General features: G+C 36.4%; 5 protein-coding genes across 5 annotated transcripts; 4 read left to right on the forward strand and 1 right to left on the reverse strand.

Annotated features, from left to right (window-relative positions):
• Positions 1-335: 335 nt before the first annotated feature.
• LOC132180853 (putative oxidoreductase At4g09670) lies at positions 336-2,478 on the reverse strand. The gene is made up of 2 exons (XM_059593830.2): positions 1,970-2,478; positions 336-1,115 (listed from the first exon to the last, which is right to left on the reverse strand). Exons 1-2 carry the CDS (start codon positions 2,420-2,422, stop codon positions 495-497), a joined length of 1,074 nt encoding a protein of 357 aa, XP_059449813.2. The 5' UTR covers positions 2,423-2,478; the 3' UTR covers positions 336-494.
• Positions 2,479-2,684: 206 nt separating this feature from the next.
• LOC148585983 (uncharacterized) lies at positions 2,685-3,923 on the forward strand. Its single transcript, XM_088516846.1, has one exon. The coding sequence runs from the start codon at positions 2,685-2,687 to the stop codon at positions 3,921-3,923; it is 1,239 nt and encodes a 412-aa protein (XP_088372972.1).
• Positions 3,924-5,349: 1,426 nt separating this feature from the next.
• LOC132182123 (uncharacterized) lies at positions 5,350-12,665 on the forward strand. Its single transcript, XM_059595323.2, has 18 exons — positions 5,350-5,402; positions 7,348-7,452; positions 7,808-7,873; positions 7,985-8,149; positions 8,868-8,942; positions 9,035-9,153; positions 9,852-9,942; positions 10,034-10,103; positions 10,189-10,316; positions 10,573-10,629; positions 10,870-11,028; positions 11,132-11,224; positions 11,567-11,652; positions 11,742-11,808; positions 11,897-11,963; positions 12,047-12,275; positions 12,372-12,438; positions 12,542-12,665. The coding sequence occupies exons 2-18, from the start codon at positions 7,381-7,383 to the stop codon at positions 12,623-12,625; spliced, it is 1,695 nt and encodes a 564-aa protein (XP_059451306.2). The 5' UTR covers positions 5,350-5,402; positions 7,348-7,380; the 3' UTR covers positions 12,626-12,665.
• Positions 12,666-14,561: 1,896 nt separating this feature from the next.
• LOC148585984 (uncharacterized) lies at positions 14,562-17,512 on the forward strand. Its single transcript, XM_088516847.1, has 3 exons — positions 14,562-15,809; positions 17,043-17,147; positions 17,441-17,512. The coding sequence occupies exons 1-3, from the start codon at positions 14,562-14,564 to the stop codon at positions 17,510-17,512; spliced, it is 1,425 nt and encodes a 474-aa protein (XP_088372973.1).
• A 127-nt stretch (positions 17,513-17,639) lies between these two features.
• Positions 17,640-21,193, forward strand: LOC132182124 (uncharacterized). Its single transcript, XM_088517031.1, has 14 exons — positions 17,640-17,780; positions 17,992-18,066; positions 18,176-18,315; positions 18,632-18,722; positions 18,814-18,880; positions 18,965-19,092; positions 19,188-19,244; positions 19,474-19,653; positions 19,734-19,826; positions 20,192-20,277; positions 20,367-20,433; positions 20,531-20,597; positions 20,686-20,825; positions 21,098-21,193. Exons 1-14 carry the CDS (start codon positions 17,640-17,642, stop codon positions 21,191-21,193), a joined length of 1,428 nt encoding a protein of 475 aa, XP_088373157.1.
• Positions 21,194-21,462: the final 269 nt, after the last annotated feature.

Genomic DNA, 21,462 nt, shown 5'->3' on the forward strand with positions numbered 1-21,462 from the left:
GACTGCATGATACTCTTTGTTGTCACTGGTATGTCTTTGAGTCTCACAACTAGCTGACATAGTAGCTGCACTGAGAAGAAGACCTTCAGAACTGATACAAGATGGCTCAAGTCTGTTCACAAATTATATTAGGAATTGTAACACAAATTAAACATGTGCATTATCTTGTTCTATACACATATGACAACATAAGTTTCTTTTCTTGTAACTGCCTGTTTTCCCTGCTCCATTTTTCTCAACAAATTATCACTACCAGTACTAGCTGACCTTTCAATGCAGAACTTGACCCTAATGCAAAATGGAACAATAAGCGCTTGTGGGAATTGCAAACAGAATATTATATAACATCAAAAGCTAAAAACATTAGACATGGTTGGGGGCTACAAAAGCATTATATTACAGTGAAAGGTTAACATTTACATAGTATATATATTGTCTCATGCTTAATGTCTGCCACATGATTGCGTAGGAATAGTTCCCTCGGTGCAAGCTAATTATAAATTAACAGGTTTGCAGCCGAGATCGATGGATTTCTTGACTGCGTCCATTACTAACTGCGTCTTTCTGCTAATCTCAGGCCATTTGCTATCCGGGTGCGACTCATGTTTCCTAATGCCCTCAACAAGCCTTGCTAGCTCTTGAACCATCAAAGCCTCTTGAGGGAGCTGAGAAGCCACGTGAACTTCCTCAGGCTTCACATTCCACCCAATATGGAGATCAACGAACTTCGCGCCCAAAGTGAAGTCAAAAAAAGCAGAATGCTCTTGATAGGGGATTATGAAGTCCATGACGTGCAGGGATCCTCTGGAAGCAGATATGGCCAAGTCCATGGACGTGTAGGACAGGAATGAGCAGTGAACAATTGCAAGTGCTCCGCCCAGTTGATCCCAGTGAAGGGAGGCGGTGCATGACAAGATGACTCCAGCTGAGTTCCGGGTAACATCTGGCAGAGCAGTTACTGCAGTTGGCAGTTGGTAGTCCTTAGCCCACAAGGTGGCTCCAATGCAGTACCAGCCCAAGTCTCCAAGGGCACCGAGGGTGTCCAAGTCAGGTTGTACTCTTATGCTGCTCTCCAAAAATTCCGGGGTTGCTGAAGTTGTTGATTGGCTTTGGATCTTAAAATCAGAGGAACATAAGCAGAAGATAATTGTGAGTTTGTATTAATAAATTATCAGTAATAAATAATTCATCACAAAGAGAATTACCAACAACCAGCATTGGAATTTGGAGTTGGATCTGTGGTGATAGAATTGCCAAACTATTCCTTTCTTTGACATCAAAATAAATGCAAGCCAGATTCTGCTAATGAATTTGGCTTGCATTTTCTATATGGTATTTGCCATTTGGCGTTCCGTGTGTATTCATGAAGGGTTTGGCTTGCATTTCCAGTGAGCACATGATGCAAGTTGTTCACAACATGTGTCTACTGGTGATGACAGATGTCTACCAGAACAAACCAGCGGATTCCAGTAGACACGTGCCATCACCAGCTTTTGCATCCTGTTTCAAACTAGAAGAGGGATGCAAGCCAAGCACATTCATGAAAACTATCTAGGGCATATTTCATATTTGCTCTGTGAAAGAAAAAAAAAAAAAAAGAAAAAAAAAAATGCCTGTGTGGTAGCATTCGAGGCATAAGTGAAATAGGTCCTCTTGACAATCAACTTTAAATTATCACCTGACCATTTTTGAATGTGATAATTCCAAGTTTCTAGTCAACCCAGGAGGAAATTTCTTTCCATTCATAAACCATAATAATAGATTCAGTCACAAAATTATATTCAAGGTGACAAAAGAACCAAATTCAGTTTCGCCCTAAAGACCAAACAGGCCCTTAGAGATCTTTTAAAGTAAAAAATTGGCAAAATAATTAGTTAAAATATACCTAAATAAGTTGGCTTTTGACTTAAAAGATCCAAATTTCGCTGTACTTGTGCTTCCATAGCCCAAAAAAGAAAGAAAAACTCACAAAGTTAAGTTGTCCGAAGCTAGAGAGCAACTCCTTCATTTTGGCAGTCCTAGGATGATGCAGCCACATGCTTCCATCCATGAACTGTACACCGTTCGATTCACATGCTTCCAATATCCGATCAAGCTCTGCCACATCAACAGCCGTCGGTTTCTCCAAAAGCAAATGCTTCTTTCTTTGGGCAGCCAGGACCGCCCACTTCACGTGGAGGCTGGTCGGCAGGGGCATGTACACTGCGTCCACAAATGGGTCGTCGAGCAGCTGATCGTAGCTCCCATAGATCTTCACGGCCTCGGGTAACCCATTTCCGGCCGCAAAATCCTTAGCCTTTTCGACCGAACGGCTGGCGATGGCGTAGATGATTGAGTTGGGTGCTAAATCAATGGCTCTAGCCACTTTCCTGGCTATCTGGGCGCATCCCATGATACCAAAACGTACCGGGTTTTCAGCCATTTTTGCTTGTGGAGAGAAATGTCCGAGAGAAAATCCAGGGGATTGATATGACAGTAAAGTGCTAACCTTTACTCTGAATGGCAAAAGTGCCCTCCTTATCAGCTGAAATAACTATCTTGACCCATTGACCTCCCTGTTTTTCCTTGCTGACGTGGCCAACTGCCATAACAGAAAGAATGGCCAACTTCCAAAAGTAGTGTCAGTTCAAAGTCTCAAACTTTCTCCTCCAGTCTTGAAAATCTTGATTTTCTTTCTGCCTCTAATGGAGTCCTCAGCGACCCTCAAAACCCACGTCAAAGAGATTCTTGTCTCCCCAGAGCTCTCATCACTAGAGTCTATCCTCTCCTGCCTGATCCAACCAGAAGAAGACCCATATAAACTCGAAGCAAAGGCCATCTTCGCTCACTGTAGCCGGCACTACCCCAACACTCTCTCACTCAAGCTTACTCACATCCTTGAATCCTCTACTCAGTCCCATCTCACCGCCGTCTACGCCACTTTCCTCGACGGCCTTCTAACTCGGCATTCAAGCAAGCTCTCCCCCATGATCCTAACAGAGCTCAAGCCCTTGCTTTTTGCTTGCTTTCAACGACAAACCTTAGAGACCATCCTCAAGCCTTTGTCTCTATCAATAGGCATTGTTGCTTTCAGGGACTCTAAGACAAAACATGGAGAGTGGCAGGAGCTTCTTGATTATATAGTTTCGTCTGCTGACTCAGAAGACAAAAAATATCAAGAATCGGGTCTTATGTTGTTCTCTTATTTGCCAATGAAAATGGGTCGATTTTTGAAGCCAAAATTTGATTCTCTTTACTCGGCAATCATGAAGCGTTTAAGTTCCCCTACTATGAATATTCGGTCATTCGCCTTTCGTTTGTCGCTTATACTGGCGACGCATTTGGAGGGTTTTGATGACCATGATAGCACAAAATATCTTCTGCCTGCAATGTTGAAGTTCCTCATTGAGTTGCTGAATGATAAGAAAGACGAGTTTGTTGAACAAGCTCTAAAGAATTTGGATTCCTTGGTCACAACAAACGCCTCCTTCTTTACAAAGCACTTGGAACATGTGTGTGAAACAATGATTCAAATAGCCGAGGCTGATTATGTAGGAGAGGAGATGAGGTATGCAGCCCTGGGCATTATTAGGGGGCTCGAGGATTCCTTGACCGAAGAAATGTTCTCTATGTTGCAGAACCTGAACGACGAGATTCTACACAGGCTAATCTCAGCTTCAATGGGCATGCTTGTAAGTTTTGAAGATGATCCTGCATTGTATAATATGGATGCTAAAAAGGGTATAAATGAGGAGCAGATGAAGAGTTTCGACCTTGGAATTTTCCTATTGGACCAGATTTCAGCTGCAGTGGATGGGGCTTTATGCCTGCCCATTACTTTGGAGTTGACACAACAGTATCTAGCTGCTCCAGAATGGCAGAAGCATCATGCGGGAATGATTACCCTTTCTATGATTGCAGAGGGATGCTCAGAGGTACAATGAATTGTTTCATATTCAATTTCAGAGTTTCATTCTTTGATGCTCTGTGGGGTTGTGTGTTTATTACATGGGCTTCTCAATTTACATTTTTTTTTTCTTTCTTTCTCATACTGCCATCTCAAATACTTATTCTATGCGAAATTTTTATCTTTTTAGCAAGGTATAGCCACTCAATATGTTATTTTCTCAAAAGGGTGTCTATTATTACACACACACAAGACACACATATTGGAGAAGATCACAAATTTTGGGTTCTGTTCTGCTGCCCCAGGTGTACTATGTGAGCGTGTCTATAACATCATGGGATGATTTCTTAGAGATTACAATGATTTTTTTTTTTTTTTACTTTTTCTGTTGCCCTGAAAGCAAAAGGATACTTCATGTATTTTGTGTATAACTCTATTCCGTTAGCTTAGTTAGGGTTCCAATGATATGGAAAGTTGTGTGGTTTAAAGTTCATTACATGGTTTAGGCAACAGAAAAATTGAATTCTCACAAGCAAAGGAAGAGTCCTTTTCAATTCCCCATTTATGTTCTGTCCAGGTCTTTGTGTGAAGACACAGGCATTTGGGGATGATCAAAGGCCTTCTTAGCCATATCAAGAAATAATTAAGGGGTTGGGAAACTTGTTGAGTATTTGACTCTACTTTTCTGCATTGCGGATTCCTAAAACAAATTTCTATCTGATTTTTCTCTTTATATGCTAAAAGTCTGTGCTTTCACATAAATATATGTCAAATTTTGAGATGTTTAACTGAATTCCGTTTCTTTTCTTTTGTCTATCTAAAAATGCCAACTTCTAAAATGTTGTAATGACAGTAGAAGAATTGGCTTGAGGTGATTTGTATTATTGATACATAAAAAATTTATGTCCTCAAGAAAACCCTACTGATGACAATGTTTGTGGACGTGTTTTGAGCATTAGTATTATAGACAGAGTTGACAAGCTTTGGAGAGTACAGACAAGGTAACTACATAAAATGTAGAAAATGAGTTTAAGCCTCCAACAGGACTGAAAGTAAATCTGCTAAGCACTTATTTGGTATGCACTTCTACCTCAAAATTTGGGAAACTCTAATGTTCCTTTTCTACAATGACATGTTTATAGTTAATTAAATTTTTGTATCAGATATAAGAATTGTTGAAGGTAGTTATGTTCAAAGAGGAAGAGATGAAGGTCATGATAAACATGTTAACTGATATATATACTCTCTCTCTCTCTCTCTCTATGTGTGTGTGTGTGTGTCAGAGTGTTTTTATTCGTTTCTCTCTGCACAGGAAATGATAAGTTCTCTTGAGCAAGTTGTGACAATGATTTCCAATTCATTACAAGATCTCCACCCTCGAGTTCGCTTGGCTGCTGTAAATGCAGTTAGGTCACTAAGTTTAGAATTGGCGCCAACATTACAAGCCCAATATCATCATAAGATGTTGCCCGCACTAAATGCAGTGATTGAAGATTCCCACTTTCCCTTCTTACAGGTATATTACTTTTGAACTTCTTTTATTATGTGTCATTTTGATTGGTCACTAGTTTTATCTTACTCATGATCAATTCATTTCCCAAAATAATCGCATTTAGATATCCTTGAACTTTTGATTGTCAGTTATCACAGCTATAACATGCATTTTCCATGTGATATATATGTAACGCCTTTTACGGCATTTTCATTATATCCATTATCTTGTACCCTATTAATATTGGAATCTATGTGTTGCTATTTACTCGTTTATTCAATGCACATTCCATCTCATACCAATGCTTCTGGATAGAAAGTATTATCCTTTTTTCTTTTCCTTTTTATTTTCCTGCTGCTGTTATACATGCTAAATCTGCTGTGGTAGTCATTCACAGATGTTGCATTATATTAACCTGCACAATTCCACAGTAGAAGAATTAGGTTCTAATTTTTTGTTGACAAATTCATGTGTCAAAACATGTTTTTGGGTTGTATTGTTTAGTGTTGAATTAAGAATTAAGTCAGTGTAAAAGTTGGTCCAATACATGAAGAATTCAAGTTTATGAATGCAATCTAGCACATGCCTAGTCATAGAATGGTCATAGATTTTGATTCCGATGTTAGATGATGGCAAGTTTGGTAGAGTTGGAAATCTGATTCAAAGGGATACAACTTTGTATTTCATGAAAAAATTTCAATTCCGAAGTTTACTAGGTCAAAACAGGTTGTAATTAGAAGTTTGAAAATCTAGACAGAATGGCTCAGTCGATTGCTATGTCGAAGCTCGATCAACCAAAACAGCATATCAAGTCCCAATACTAAAACCTGAGAAGCTCTTTCAATGGCTTGGTCGAAGCTCCTTCTACCGATATTGTGGCAAATTGTTTTAAACCTAGCCGACTTAGCCTAACAACTTTAGTTTTCTCCCCATTTATATAAGCCTCATAAGCCAAGACTTTCAGAAGACCTGAAGGGTATTTTTTATTGTTATTGAAGAGGTTCCTAAACACATTTTTAGCCTATACAAATTTGATACCTCTCCTTGTTTTTCATTAACCAAACCACAGGAAAACCTTCAGCCACTAGAGTTATGGGTTGAAGCAGACGATATTCGTTTGTGAAGGTGATCCACATAGAAGAAAGCCAGAGGTCCTGGAGCTACTGCAGTGGAAGGTGAATATGTTGTTTGCCGGAGTTGCAAAATTGTGTTTTCAGAGTTACAAAGGTCTTGCAAGGACAATTTGTAACAAAAGTCTTTTATAGTGAATGCCTTTAGGGTTGGTTGGCCCCCTAAGTGGTTTTACTTTTGAAGAACTCTTCAAAAGGTTTCTATTTCGTTAGCAAAATATTTGTGTTGATTTGTTTTATGCTTGCTTTGATTTTGGTATTGATATCTGTGGCATTTGGCTTTAAAGTCGATAACTTTGTTAATCATTATTTTGTTTGGTAAACTGGATTAATAACAACTTGGGGTCTAAATCAGAACTTTCAAGTCGAATATGGTTGCCTTTTTAGTAGTTATTTTCCTATTACTCAAGCTGAGGAAGATAATGGCAAGTGAGTGATTTACCATTTCTGAGCATAAAGAAATAAAGCAAGTAAATGAATAGAATGGCATTTAAATGGCTGCAAGAACCTTGGGAAAATTAAACCCTATAAAGATTTATAAGGCGGTCTGTAGCCACTTCAAGCTATTGTCTGCTTTTCACCAACCACTTTTACCATTTATTTCTTTTCATCTCACTGACTCAAATCCTTGTCTGTACTCAACCTTACAGTCTTCATAGATTTATGCATCACGATTTATGGATACTTAGCCTTTTTATGTAACCTTAAGCTGTCTTTGACACAAAATATTTCCCTCCATCAGGCGACAGGTAGATATTCTAGAACTTTAGAGCTGTACTCATTGTATTGCTTCATTTGCAATTACTTAATGTTTCGGTGAATAAATTCTTCTCATACAGGTAAATGCTTCTCTGACAATTCGCTTCTTCATCATGGGTTGTCGTCCAAATGATTTAACACCTTACTTGGAGGAAATAGTGAGCAAACTGCTTGTACTCCTGCAGGTATAAAATGTAGTAACACCAGGTGTTGTTGAGGTTTGGGTTGATCTTAGGTTCTGTTTGTGTACAAACTCACACACAATGACCATTTCTACCAAGAGTAATGCCAGCCTTCACACCCATGTTACACCGATTACTGTGGTGTGTTTTAAGTGGCTCACACCAGTGTGACATGGCTGGCATGGGTGTGAAAAGTAGCGTTACTATTCTATTAATATCTTTTAATATATATGGCTATGCACAAACTCCAATCGACGAAGATTTTCCCCAATCCATACTCACCTTATATGTGAATATGAGTTCCCCAATTTTTGAATTTATCATGCATTAAATATTCATGTTATATGTGAATTTCCAGAATGAGAAGCAGCAACTGCAGGAGGAGGCTATGGCTACTCTGGCATCAGTTGCAACTTTCTTGCAGGTGCTTGTGATATGCATTTTTAGTAATGCAGCATAAGGCTTTTTTTGTTTTCTTGTGTTTTCAGTTTTTGTTTTAAAATTTGTTGTTCTATCCATGCATGAATGGCTGCAGAACCAGTTCCATCTATGCTATGATGTCACTATGGCTTCCTTGAAAGCTATCCTTTTCAACGAAACTGATGCATCTAAGCTCCTGCTCCGTGCCAGATCAGCTGAGTGCATTAGTTCCATTGCAATTGCTGTTGGAGAGGAGAAATTTATGAATGATGCTAAGAAGGTAAGAATTCATATAATATTCTATTTTTCTGGTAGTTGTTTTAATGTTCTGATCAATTGCCTGGCATACTTTGGCAAAAGGAATTCATTCTCTCAGCACCAATATTGCTATATTCTTACTCTGATAGGGAAAGGGGTACAGAATTAGTATAACGGAACAATATCAAAAGCAATTTTTTATGGGCTTGGTTTCTTTTCTTTTTGTGGGCTTTATTCAGAGTACTTATTAATTAGCAATTTAGTGGCGAACAATTTTTGGGGTAAATTCATGTTTAAAACTAATAATCAAAAACCTCATTTGTGTACTTGAGGAGTAATGAACGATTGGAAAAGTCAAAGGACAACCAATCCATTGAGAATACGGGGAATCAATATATTGAATTAGGATTTAGTTTGATTGACTTACACTTACATGAACAAGAATACGTCTTTCAATGTCGAATGTTTGTTATTGAAGTTTTACTTTTTTGTCGAACGATTTATCTTAAACTAAAGGGTAATCGCTAGTCAAGGTGTAAGGCAAGTGCCTCATAATTACCACCCATTTTAAGAGATTTAAACCTTTTTAAATGCATCGATCGAGACATTTGCTTTGATAAAAAGGTTTTTGCTTTGAATTGTTTTCATGACAAGACACTCCTGAAGATACTCTGAACTAAAGCATTCGCGTATTTTTAATGAATATCTGTCTTAAACTTACTAAACTTCAATTGATTAAGGTTATAGAAGCTCTAATGTCACTACAACAATCCTTGTCGGACACGGATTACTCAATAAGAATACATCTGTTAAAGGTATGTGTATATTCTATTTTGTTTTTCATATTTCATATCAAATTATCATGTAGCTAATCATCACCCTTGTTGACAATCTTAACTGTTTGCAGGCATGGATGGAACTCTGCATATGCCTAGGGGAGAATATTGTCACCTACATTACAGATTTGATGCCTATTTTTATTCGATCTGCAGATTTGAGCATTGACAAAAACACTGATGAACAAAGGTTTTGCCTTAAATGCTTTGACTCCTTTTTTTTTTTTTTTTGAAGATTGATTGACCTTGAAGGTCTTTCTCTTTTTCACATATAGCTAGTAAGCTTTTTAAGTTAGCTTCTGCTGGTCTTTTCCAATTTTAGACCAAATAGTATTCCAACAATAGTGTAGAATTGCATGGGGGGACGAATTAAATTAACTTTGGTAAGAGAAAAGACAGGAAAAGTGATGCTTGAGGTACCCCAAATCAACCTTTTCTCATCTGTCAAATTTTGTTCAGAAGGATTTCATCAGGAGGTTTGAACTAATGAATTCTTGAAACTTTTATTTATTTTTTATATGCAAACTAACATTAAAATTTGTTGTTATAGATCATTAGAAATTCTAGAAAATATGAACAGTACTTGGATGCTGGTCATTAACATAAGGGTTTGTAATTTGAAAATAGTACACTATTTCCTCATGCTGGGTTATAGATAATTAGGAAGTGCAGGTGCTAGAGTAAGTTAGAAGATAGCTGAAAGGATATGGATATAATGTCACACTGAGATCGATTATATATATCCCCTGGAAAAATACACAAAATAATTGCTTCAATGTATAATAGATTTGTGATAGCAACTTTCAACTCTTGAAAAGAAATTTATATTCATAAAGCTAATGCAAGCATATTTTAGCTTTTACTAAGGACAATATGTGTCTTGTTTAGTGATATCTTAAAGGAGAAAGCTCTGGCTTGTAACCTGCTATCCTGCTGCGCTCGTCTGTTGAAGGAAAAGTTTTTTACTTGGGTCAATCAGGTTAGTTGTGATGCATCTAATATGGAGTTTATCCAAGGATTTTGATCTCAACTATAATTGATATGACTTAGTTTGTTCTTACATGTTTTAGGTTGCTAAAATTTTGGTTCCACTGCTAGAATTTGATCCCCATTTTGAAATCAAAAAGGCTTCTGTTTCAGGTTTACCTATAATTGCAATTCCTAATTCCATTTTCTTATAGGTCATATGGTCACATGGTTTAATTGATTCACTTTCTGTTTCTAGCCATGCCAGAGTTATTGCGTTCAGCTATGTTGGCCATTCAAAAGGGAGAATCTGGAGAGCATAGTATGTCTTGTGTTCACGAATTAGTCATCCTAATTATACCTGCTTTGGTGGAAGCTTTGAAGAAGGTCATCCTTTTCATTATGGTTGAATCTTTCTTTATAATTTCCACTATGCAATACATTTGGTACATTTTCTCCATAGATTATGTTCAGAAATTAGTCATCTTAATTATACCCCCTTTGGTAAAAGCTCTGAACAAGGTCATCCTTTTGGTTATGGTTATTGAACTTTATTTACATTTTTGTATTTACATTTTGGTTATGGTAAAAGCTCTGAACAAGGTGAAGTACTTTTAAGTTTAAAACCACAATTTCCTTGCAGGAACCGCAGAAAGAAATTTGTGCAAGGATGTTAGACTCCCTAAACCAATGTGTTGAGGTTTGTCATATCCCTTACTGAAGAAATTAACCTCTCTAAGGAAGCATGGTTTCGGTGTTCATTTAAAGTAAAACATTGCACCCCCAACAATTGTGAATCATTGTGGGCATTAATTACACATAACACAATTTCAAATTTGAATGCATAATCCACATTAAGTTATATTCTAAGCAAATATGTTGAAGAGGTTTTTACACTGTTGACTGTCACACCATGTTTACAATAACTTTCCATTTACAGGTGTCAGGATTATTTTTCACTAGAAAACTGATCAGGCAGGTCGCATATGGGATGGAGGATGTGCTAGCTGTGCATTCACTTGGAAGACAAGCAGAAGATGATTTTGATATGGAAGAGGAAAATAACAGAAAAAAGCAATTGGAAGATATCCTTCATCAAGTCTGTTTTCAGATTTTCTTTTCTCTGTATCTTATAGTTGAGAAAAAAAAAAAAAAAAAAAATCTGCTTTTGTTACTGGCCTCTTACTGTTTTCTTCGTACAGGCTGGGAATTGCTTGATCACGACGATCAAAGTACTTAAGGCTAAATTCTTGCCTTATTTTGAAAAAATCTCAGCAGTTATAACAGCCATGTTGGTTAGTAATTATATTTTGTTTGACTACTGCCTTTTTAATGCCCATTTATCCTGTGCTTCTTATAGATGCTTATGGCAACACCTTAAAATGCTATCATATTATCCTAATAATTAATGTGCACAAGCAAAGTATGCATCTCAGAATAATTTCGTGTGCAGCTGTGCCAGGACACAATCATAAGAATTTATGATTGTAGCTTTTTGCATTAATTTCAAAGAATAAAATTATATTCAGAAAAATGATTCAGAAAAATGCACCAATGATTTTATCGCCATTGTAATTTATGACTTCAAAATCAGCTACAGATTATGGCTCATACTTTTACTTGGTCTTTCCACGCAGGCCGACGATCGCGCAGCTATAGAGAAAACGATTGCCTTTTCCATTGTTAATTGTGTAATTCAGCAATGCCAAGAAGCTGCACATAAGTATATATATTCCCCTCAAACGTTATTGTTTGAAGTAATGATTTTTATTTATCCATTCTATATGTCTTTCCTACATGTTTTCTGGACAGGTGTATTGACACATATCTTCCACTCCTCTTGAAAGCTTGCAATGACGAGAACTCAGATGTTAAACAGGTTCTTTAGGGCAATCTGTGTCTTTGCCCTTAGTATTTTCAATGCAGCTAAAAGTTCTTTTTTTTTTTCTTTTTGTTTTTTTTTAAAGGAAGCTGCAAATGGAATTGGTGTTTGTGCTGAGTTTGCCCAATCCAACTTTAAGACTAGTGCTGAAGGTGCCTTTCTTGTCAAGTTAAACATGCACCAGGAATTATAACTTCACTAGTATTAATCATGAAACAGTCTCGGCTTTCTGTAGCTGCTGTAGTCAGTTTGAATTCTGTGATAAGACATCCAGATGCATCAAGTTCAGAGAATAGAAAGGCATATGATATTGCTGTTTCAGCTCTTGGGAAAATATGCGAGTTCCATCGTGAGAGTATTAATGCATCTCAGGTTGTTCCCACCTGGTTAAGCTACTTGCCAATGAAGGGTGATTCAACTGAGGCCAAAGTGGTGCATGAGCAACTTTGTTCAATGGTGGAAAGGTAACACCTTTTCTTTTAGCACTTCGACGTTACTTTTGCATGAGTGCAGTTCCACGTTAAATTTGAATTAATTTGCATCCTTTTAATGATTCCCAGATCAGATAAGGAACTTTTAGGCCCTGACAATCTGCACCTTCCAAAGATTATTGAAGTCTTTACCAAGGTGAATTCTTCATGTTCATGTTTCTCATTTTGCTATGATCAAAAGATAATCTTAAAAGACAAAAACAGATAGATTTTACTGTGGAGACAATCTTGTTTCGTAGGTTGTAGCCGAGAGAGACAATCTTGCGACAGGGGAAAATGCTGACAGGATGGTTGCTCTGTTGAGGCAATTTGAGAAGACATAGTGACCAAGAGTTTTGGTGAATATTTTAGCTATTGCTTAAGATTCAAGGATCGTCATTAGAGGTTTTTCTCTTCTTTTTTTTTTTCTTTTACTTGGTTCTTTCTAAATGTAAACAACATATGTGAAGCAATATTGATCAATAAATATATGATTGAATTTCTTATGTTAATAATAACGTGGGTTAAAGTTGGTTTGTAAATGAAAATGGTGGAGGTTAGACCCACCCATTTGCATAATCTCTCAAAGCAACAATAAAAGGTATGTAGATATCCTATGTCATCTACATATTATTCAACAATAAAGAAAAGGTATTCTTTGTAGCGCACCCCAAAAATTAACATTAAAAAGAAATAGAAAGCACTGCAGACTAACTTAACCTCCACTACGCAAAGAAAATACCATAATAAGATCTCTACAAAGTCCAAGCAAGGGGAAAAATATTAAAGTTTGAAGTACGAGTATAAGAAAGACTATATAAGGTCAATTTTAACTCGACTCATTTAATTAAACGAGGCAAATGTCTCAACCTTAATTCTCTTATTTCATATTGGGTTCGTGTCGGATTCGCGAGTTATGTCACAAATTAATTGTCAATCATTATGTTAACTGTCGGATTCATGTCGACCCATTTAATTAAAATAATTAAACTCCTCAACTCTGACCTTTTAATTTTGTGTTGAGTGACTATATTACCCATTTGCTCTTTTTTTTTTTTTTTTTTTTGACATGTCCGCACAAGAAGGGGGGAGGGGGATTCGAACTAGTGACCTCCACTTCATCAAGTGTGGTCCCAGCTGATTGACCTCCATTTGCGCTTTTATCGGTAAGTAATAAGTATGGGTAAAGTCTACATACCTCCCTCAAACTACCACCCAATTGACAATGTCCCCTCCAAACTTTCAATTGTGGCAATGTCCCCTTCAAACTACCAAAACATTGTCAATGTCCCCCAAGGCTAACAATAAGACAAAAATGCCCCTATAGATTACTCAATAAGACAAAAATATCCCTATAAATTAAAAAAAAAAAATTTGATTTTAAAAAAAAAAACGAAAAAATTTTAGTTTAAAAATAATATTTAAAAAAAAAAACAATTTTTTTAAACAAAAATTTTTATTTAGTTTTAAAAACGGAAATTTTTATTTTTTAAAAAACTATTTTTTTATTTAGTTTTAAAAAACAAAAAATTTCATTTTATTAAGCGAAAATTTTATTTTTTTAAACGTAAATTTTTATTTAAATAAAATTATAAAACAAAAATAAAATTAAAAAAAAACCGAAAATTTTCAATTTTTATATTAAAAAAAAATCGATTTTTTTTTTTAAAAAAAATTTCTTATAAAATTGATTTTAAAAAAGAAAAAATTGGCCAAGTTTGGATTTTTTTTTGTTCTTTGGTTTTTTGGTTTTTTTTTTGTTTTTTGGTTAGTTTTTGGTTTTTTCTAGAAGTTTTAGTATTTTTATTTATATTTTACTAAGGGTAATTTTGTCATTGAGAGAAATATTGACAATTTTTTTGTACTTCCCTATAAGTATTCTTGATTCTGTCTCTTTTCTTGCCCTTCTTTCCCCTATTCTCCGTTTTTGCTTTTGGCTCTATCGCACTTGATTTCTTCCGACGCGAAAATTCAAAAACCAAAGCAGAAAACCGTTAATACCCCCGAATTCACACACGCAGGCTTCTTCTATCGACCAGCTTGACTAGGAATTGACAAAAGTACCCTCCTTCTCAGCTGAGATAACCAATATAGTCAACTCTCTTGACCCATTGACCTCCCCCCGGCCCCCTGCCTTTCCTCGCTGACGTGGCCAACTGCCATAACAGAAAGGACAATTCCCTCTCTCTGTGTTATAAAATCCCCTCCAAAACTTCTCATTTCAAAGTCTCAATCTTTCTCTCCCACTCTTGAAAATCTTGATTTTTCTTTCTGCCTCCAATGGCCGCCGATCAGGCCATGAAAGCCGCAGCCAGAGATATTATCATCTCCCCACTCCTCGCAACACTGGAACATCTCCTCTCCTTCCTCACCCCACCAGAAGATGCAGACTTTCACCTCCTTATGGATTATGACAGAACCCAAGCAGAGGTCATCTTCGATCACTGCAGCCAGCAGTATCCCAACACTCTCTTACTCAAGCTTACTGACCTCCTTCTAACCACCGATGATTTCATTCTCTCTTGCCACTATGCCACGCGCCTCCGCAGCGTTCTAGCTGGGCAGTTAACCGAGATCTCCCCCATGCTCCTGACCGAGCTCAAGGCCCGGATTTTCGCTTGCCTTCAGCAATACAGATTAACCCCCGTTTACAGGAATTTGTCCAAGTCTATATCAATTGTTGCTTCTAGGGTCTTCATCACACAACACGGAGATTGGCAGGAGCTTCTTGATTATATACTTTTGTCTCTCAATTCGAATGACAACAATGTTACCGAATTGGGCCTTTATCTGTTCTGCGATTTGCCATTGAATACGGGTCGATTCTTGCGGCCGGAATTTGATTATCTTTACTTGGCATTCTTGAGGGGCTTAAGTTCCCCTAATATAGTAATCCGTTTATCGGCCTACACTGCTTCATCTCAATTGGTGAAGCAGTTGGCGGATTTTGATGTTGACAAAGGAGATCTTTTGCCGGAAATGTTAAATTTACTGATTGATTTGCTCAATGATAAGAGCGACATTAATATCCAAGAGGGTCTAAAAGAATTGGTTTGCTTGGCCAAAATAGACCCCAGCTTCTTTACAAATCACTTGAGACAGCTGTGTGAATCAATGGTTCAAATAGCCGAGGATGATTATTTATTGGAGGACACAAGGTATGCAGCCATTGATGTTATCATGGCAGTCAACGATACCGCGACTGACGAAATGTCCACTATGATTCGGAACCTGCATGGCGAGATTGTAAACAGGCTAATCTCAACTTCAATGGGCATGCTTGTACGTATTGAAGATGATCCTACATGGTATATTGAAGATGATCCTAACAAGGGTACGAATGCAGGGAAGACGAGGAGTTATGATCTTGGACTTTGCCTACTGAATCTAGTTTCATCTGCAGTGTCTAGTACTCTAGGGGTGCCCATTGCTTTGGATTTGATACAACAGTATGTATATGGTAAGGAGTGGGAGATGCGTCTCGCCGGAATCATTACCCTTGCCGTAGTTGCAACGAGTCACTCAAAGGTACACTGAATTGTTTCAATGTTTGATGTTCTGCGGGTTGCGTGTTTGTTAGATGGACTTCTCAGTTTACATATAAGAATTGTTGAAGGCAGTTAATTATGTTCAAAGAGGAACATAGAACTAAAAGATCTCAAGATTAATAACTGATTAAACAGGTCCTCTACTCTGCCTGTGTGTGTATGTGCACGCGCGTGTTTTTATTTGTTTCTCTTGGCACAGGAAATCGTAAATTATCTTGGGCGAGTTGTGGCAATGATTTCAATTACATTTCATGATCTGAAGTCTCGAGTTCGCTGGCTTACTGTGAGTGTGGTTAGGATACTAAGTATAAATTTCGGGCCAACATTACAAGTTCAATATCATCATAAGATCATGCCAGCACTAATTTCAATGATTGCGGATGTCCACTATCCCCACTTACAGGTATATTACTTCTCAACTTCTTTATTGCTCAATTCATTTCCCAAGATAACCGCATTCATATCCTTGACTTTTGATTGTCACTTATCACAGCTATAACATGCATTTTCGAATTTATACATAACACCTTTCAGTGATCTCTTGCAGCTTGTTAATATTTGAATTTAGGTGTTGGTAATTTATTCATTATGCACATTCTATCTTATATCAATTATTCGGGATAGAAAGTATTATCCTTTTCTTCTTTTTTTTCTTTTTTTCCTGTTACTGTTATAGATACGCCAAACTTATACATCCTAAATCTGCTGTGATACTTGTTCATAGATTTTGCATTATATTATATACAGTTAATATACACAATTTTGTTGTAAAAGAATACAGTTGCCTTTTTAATAATTATTTTCCTATAACTCATACGGATCCATCATTTCTAATTAATTATAAAGAAATAAAGCAAGTAAATGGATAGATTGGCATTTAAATAGGCTGCAAGAACCTTGGGAAAATTAAAACTTATTAAGGATTTTCATGGCTCCCAGAACCTATATATAGTCTACTTTTTCACCAATCAGTTTTGCCATTTATGTCCTTTCATCTCACTACAGTCAACCTTACTGTCTTCATAGATTTATGCCTAACAAGTTATCTTCACAGATCCTTATCCTTTTTATGTAAATATCAGTTATCTTTCCAACAAAATGTTTGCCTCCATCAAGTGACAAGTAGATATACTAGAACTTTAGATCTGTATTCATTGTATTGCTTCATATGCAATTACTTATTAGTGTTTCAGTAATAAAACTTCCTCTACAGGAACGTGCTGCTCTTGAAATTCGTTTGTTCAGCAAGGATTGTATTCGAAATGATTTGACACTTTACTTGGAGAAAATAGTGAGCAGACTGCTTGTACTCCTGCAGGTATAAAATGTAGTATTACCATATGAATACAAACTCTCAGCTTCCTTGCCTTTTTACGGTGGTAAAGGTATGAGTGAGGTTTGGGTAGGTCTTTAGGTTCTGTTTATGAAGAAGAATACAAAATCACACATGATGACCATTTTTCTGCTAATATCTTTAAACATATGTGTCTGTGCACAAACTCAAACCAATGAAGCTTTTCCCAGACCCAAATTCTTATATGAAGTTATATTGGTTTCCCAATTTCTGAATTTATCATGCATTTTATATTCATGTTACATGTTAATTTCCAGAATGAGAATCAGAAGCTACAGGAGGAGGCTATGGCTACTCTGGCATCAATTGCAATTTCATCACAAGTATAGTATTGCAGCATATGCTTTTTTCATTCGCTTGTGTGTGTGTGTGTGTGTATTTTTTTTTTTTTAATTATTTGTTCTATCCATTCATGCACGTCTGCAGGACCAGTTCCATCCATACTATGATGCCACAATGGCTTCCTTGAAAGCTATTTTCTTCAACAAAAGTGATGCATCTAATTCTAAGCGAATGCTCCGTGCCAAATCAGTTGAGTGCATTAGTTCGATTGCAGTTGCTGTTGGAAAGGAGAAATTTATGAATGATGCTACGAAGGTGATAATTCATATCATATTATATTTAATGTTCTATAGAACTCTGATTTAAAATGCAAGCAATCAAAATCCAGGCATACTTTGGTAAAAGGAATTCATTTTCTTCATTTTTTGATAACCAATTGAATTGTGTGTATTTTCTGAACCAAAGCAGTCATAGATTTGTAATGAATATGTGTGTATTAAGCTTATTAAACTTGTAATTGATTAAGGTGATAAAAGTTCTCGTGTCACTACAAAAATCCTTGCTCGACACAGATCACTCAATAAGAATCCACCTGTTACAGGTATGTGTATATTCTATTTTGTTTTTCATATTTCATATCAAATGATCAAGTAATTAATCGTCACCCTTGTTTACATTCTTATACGTGATAAATGCTAACTGTTTTGCAGGCATGGTTAGGATTCTGCAAATGCCTAGGGCGGAGTTCTGAAGCTTACGTAAGCGAGTTAGTGCCAATTTTTCTTCGGTCTGCAGAACTGAGCGTTGATGACAACGACGTAGACACTGATGAACCACCTCATGATCAAAGGTTTGCCTTAACTTTTTAGTACTACTAGAAATTAAATCTTTTGACAATATTTTTGAAGATCAATTACATACTTTATATTGAAAGTTGCCTCGAATTCCTATTTTTAGTTTGTTACTTGCTTGAGTTTTCTTGTTCTGGAAGAAAATGTTTTCCTTGTCACATAATTAGTTTGGATTCCAATGTTTTCTAAATTTATGATCAACAAGGAAGAGGAATTAGAGCCTATAAGTAAACTTTGCTTCCAAATAGATTTATTTTTCATAAAGATAATGCAAGTACATTTGAGCTTTCACTAAGGGCTGTAGGTGTCTTGCAGTGATCTCTTAAGGGAAAAAGCATTGGCTTGTAACCTGCTATGCTGCTTTGCTGTTCAGTTAAAGGAAAATTTTTTTACTTGGGTCAGTCAGGTTAGTTGTTATGCATTCAATATGTTTTTTTCCCAAGGATTTTGATCTCAACTATAATAGATATAACTTAGTGTGATTTTACATGATTTAGGTTTCTAAAATTTTGGTTCCGCTGCTATTTCATCCCCATCTTGAAACCAGAATGGCTTCTGCTTCAGGTAACATATAATTACAATTCCTAATGCCATTTTCTTATAGGTCATATGGTTTCGTGGTTTAACTTTTTCACTTTCTGTTTCTAGCCATGCCGGAATTATTGTGTTCAGCTATATTGGCCGTTCAAAAGGGAGAATCTGGAGGGCGTAGTATGTCTTTTGTTCAGAATTTAGCTACCTTTATTGTACCTGCTCTGGTGAAAGCTTTGAAGGAGGTCATACTTTTGATTATAGTTATTGAATGTTATACATTTATCATATTTTCTCTATGGAGAAGCACTTTAAGGTTAAAACTACAATCGCCTTGCAGGTACCAGAGAAGCAATTATGTGCAAGAATGTTAAACTTACTAAACAAATGTGTAGAGGTTTGTCATCTCCCTTACTGAAGAAATTAACATTTCTAAGGAATTAAGTGTAGTGGTTTTTTTGTTAATTCTAAGGAGGTTAATTTGTCATCATTGAGGAGACCACAATTTCAAATTTGAATGCATAATCTACATCAAGTTCTATTCTAAGCAAATATTCTAAAGAGTTGTTTACACTGTTCTCTGTCACAGCATATATGTCTACAATTATCTCACTCTTATTGTACAGGTAACTGGATTAAATTTCCCTCAAGCACAGATCGGGCCGGTTGCAGATGGGATGAAGCATGTGCTTGCTGTGCATTCATGTAGAAATCTGGAAATGGCAGGAAGAGAAGCAGATGAAGATTTTAATATGGAAGAGGAAGAGAGCATAGAAAAGCGGTTGGAAGATGTCATCCTTCATCAAGTCCGTTTTCAGATTTTGTTTTATCAGTTGAGAACAATAATCTACTTTTTTGCCGGCCTCATACTGTTTTCTTGGTACAGGCAGGGAATTGCTTGATCACAATGATCAAAGTATTTAAGGCTGGATTCATGCCTTATTTTGAGAAACTTTCTTCAGATATAACAGCCATGTTGGTTAGTAATTATATTCTCTTTGACTACTACCCTTTTTGGTTCCCATCTATCATGTTAACACCTCAAAATGCATTATATTATTAGCAATCTATGCATCTGAGAATAATTTCTTGTGCAGTAGTGCTTGGAAAATAAACAATAAAACAAAAACGCATACTAATTTCTTTCAATCACAATCACAAGGTCATGGCCTAGGCATCCTCTGATGTCGGCGTCATGTTTGGCGTCCTGCATCACTTTCATTCTTCAGTCTCCTTTGGTCTTTTTTCTCATAGCATTGCACTTTTGGTAAAATACCACATGAATGCTGCCAAGTTTTCTCTTCACATAATACGCTTTCGCTTTTACTTTGTCTTTCCATGCAGGGAGATGATCGCACAGCTAGAGAGAAAACGATTGCCTTTTCCATTAGTAATTGTGTAATTCAGCAATGCCAAGAAGCTGCACATAAGTACGTTAATTCCCCTTAAACTTTGTCGTTTAAATTCATGGTTTTCATTCTTACATTCTGTATGTCTTTCCTACATGTTTTCTGGACAGGTATTATGACACATATCTTCCATTCCTCTTGAAAGTTTGTGATGATGAGAACTCAGATGTCAAACAGGTTTTTTTACAGTCATTTAGTGCCTGTGGTGGTTTTCTGCTGCCCATAGTATTTTCAGTGCTTCTAAAAGTTTTTTTTTTTTCTCTTTTTTCTGCAGGAAGCTGCACATGGAATTGGTGTTTGTGCTGAGTTTGCCCAATCTAAGTTTAAAAATATTGCTGAAGGTAACTTGCTTATCCTGTTAAACATGCACTGGGAATTATAACATTATTATAATTTTATTAATCAAGGATTACTCTTGCCTTTCTGTAGTTGCTGTAGTCAGTTTGAATTCTGTGATAAGTCATTCAAATCCATTATTAAGTTCAGAAAATAGAAAGACCTATGATACTGCTGTTTTAGCGCTTGGGAAAATATGCAAGTTCCATCGTGAGAGTATTAATGCACCTCAGGTACACAACATTTTATGCTTCTTTTTCCCTTCACATGTTGCTCAAATGTTGGTGATAGGCCTTTCCATTAATGCATTAATAGATGATTTAGATGCCCTTTATTATTTCAGAAATACTTTTTTTCTTATTGGAGAATAATTCTTTCATGATTGTGATAATTTCTTTAGTTAGTAGTATGTTTGGCGTCCTGTTAATCATCCTGGCAAAACAATAATTCTTTCATGAATGTGTTTCAACGTGTTGCCCGTTTAACTCTTCCATATATTTTGCAGGTTGTTCCCACCTGGTTAGGCTACTTGCCAATAGAAGATGACCCAACTGAAGCCAAAGTGGTGCATGAAGAGCTTTGTTCAATGGTAGAAAGGTAATATTCCTCTGAATCAAACTATTTCTACTTTTCTTTCTACATTTAAGCCTTTTGCATAACTGCAGTTCCATGTTAAATACCATTAATTTGCATTGTTTTAATGATTCCCAGGTCAGATAAGGAACTTTTAGGCCCTGACAATCTACACGTTCCAAAGATTACTGAAGTCTTTGCCAAGGTGAATTATTCATGTTTCTCATTCTATTATGATCAAAATATTCCTTTCTTTTTATTATTAAGTCTGGTCAAAAGCTTCTATATAATCCCAAA

Source organism: Corylus avellana, chromosome 5 (genome assembly GCF_965113065.1).
Source record: "Corylus avellana chromosome 5, dhCorAvel1.hap1.2, whole genome shotgun sequence".
NCBI classification, from domain to species: Eukaryota; Viridiplantae; Streptophyta; class Magnoliopsida; order Fagales; family Betulaceae; genus Corylus; species Corylus avellana.

Bases quoted from the DNA above. Each gene is read 5' to 3' on its own strand.
- LOC132180853 (XM_059593830.2), bottom strand. From the start codon at position 2,422: ATGGCTGAAAACCCGGTACGTTTTGGTATCATGGGATGCGCCCAGATA. The intron at 1,116-1,969 runs GTGAGTTTTTCT...TCTGATTTTAAG, and splicing joins GCTTCGGACAACTTAACTTT to ATCCAAAGCCAATCAACAAC.
- LOC148585983 (XM_088516846.1), top strand. From the start codon at position 2,685: ATGGAGTCCTCAGCGACCCTCAAAACCCACGTCAAAGAGATTCTTGTC.
- LOC132182123 (XM_059595323.2), top strand. From the start codon at position 7,381: ATGGGTTGTCGTCCAAATGATTTAACACCTTACTTGGAGGAAATAGTG. The intron at 10,104-10,188 runs GTTTACCTATAA...TTCTGTTTCTAG, and splicing joins CAAAAAGGCTTCTGTTTCAG to CCATGCCAGAGTTATTGCGT. The intron at 10,630-10,869 runs GTTTGTCATATC...TTCCATTTACAG, and splicing joins CCCTAAACCAATGTGTTGAG to GTGTCAGGATTATTTTTCAC.
- LOC148585984 (XM_088516847.1), top strand. From the start codon at position 14,562: ATGGCCGCCGATCAGGCCATGAAAGCCGCAGCCAGAGATATTATCATC. The intron at 15,810-17,042 runs GTACACTGAATT...CTTCCTCTACAG, and splicing joins TTGCAACGAGTCACTCAAAG to GAACGTGCTGCTCTTGAAAT. The intron at 17,148-17,440 runs GTATAAAATGTA...GTTAATTTCCAG, and splicing joins GACTGCTTGTACTCCTGCAG to AATGAGAATCAGAAGCTACA.
- LOC132182124 (XM_088517031.1), top strand. From the start codon at position 17,640: ATGGCTTCCTTGAAAGCTATTTTCTTCAACAAAAGTGATGCATCTAAT. The intron at 17,781-17,991 runs GTGATAATTCAT...TAATTGATTAAG, and splicing joins TTATGAATGATGCTACGAAG to GTGATAAAAGTTCTCGTGTC. The intron at 19,827-20,191 runs GTTAGTAATTAT...CTTTCCATGCAG, and splicing joins CAGATATAACAGCCATGTTG to GGAGATGATCGCACAGCTAG.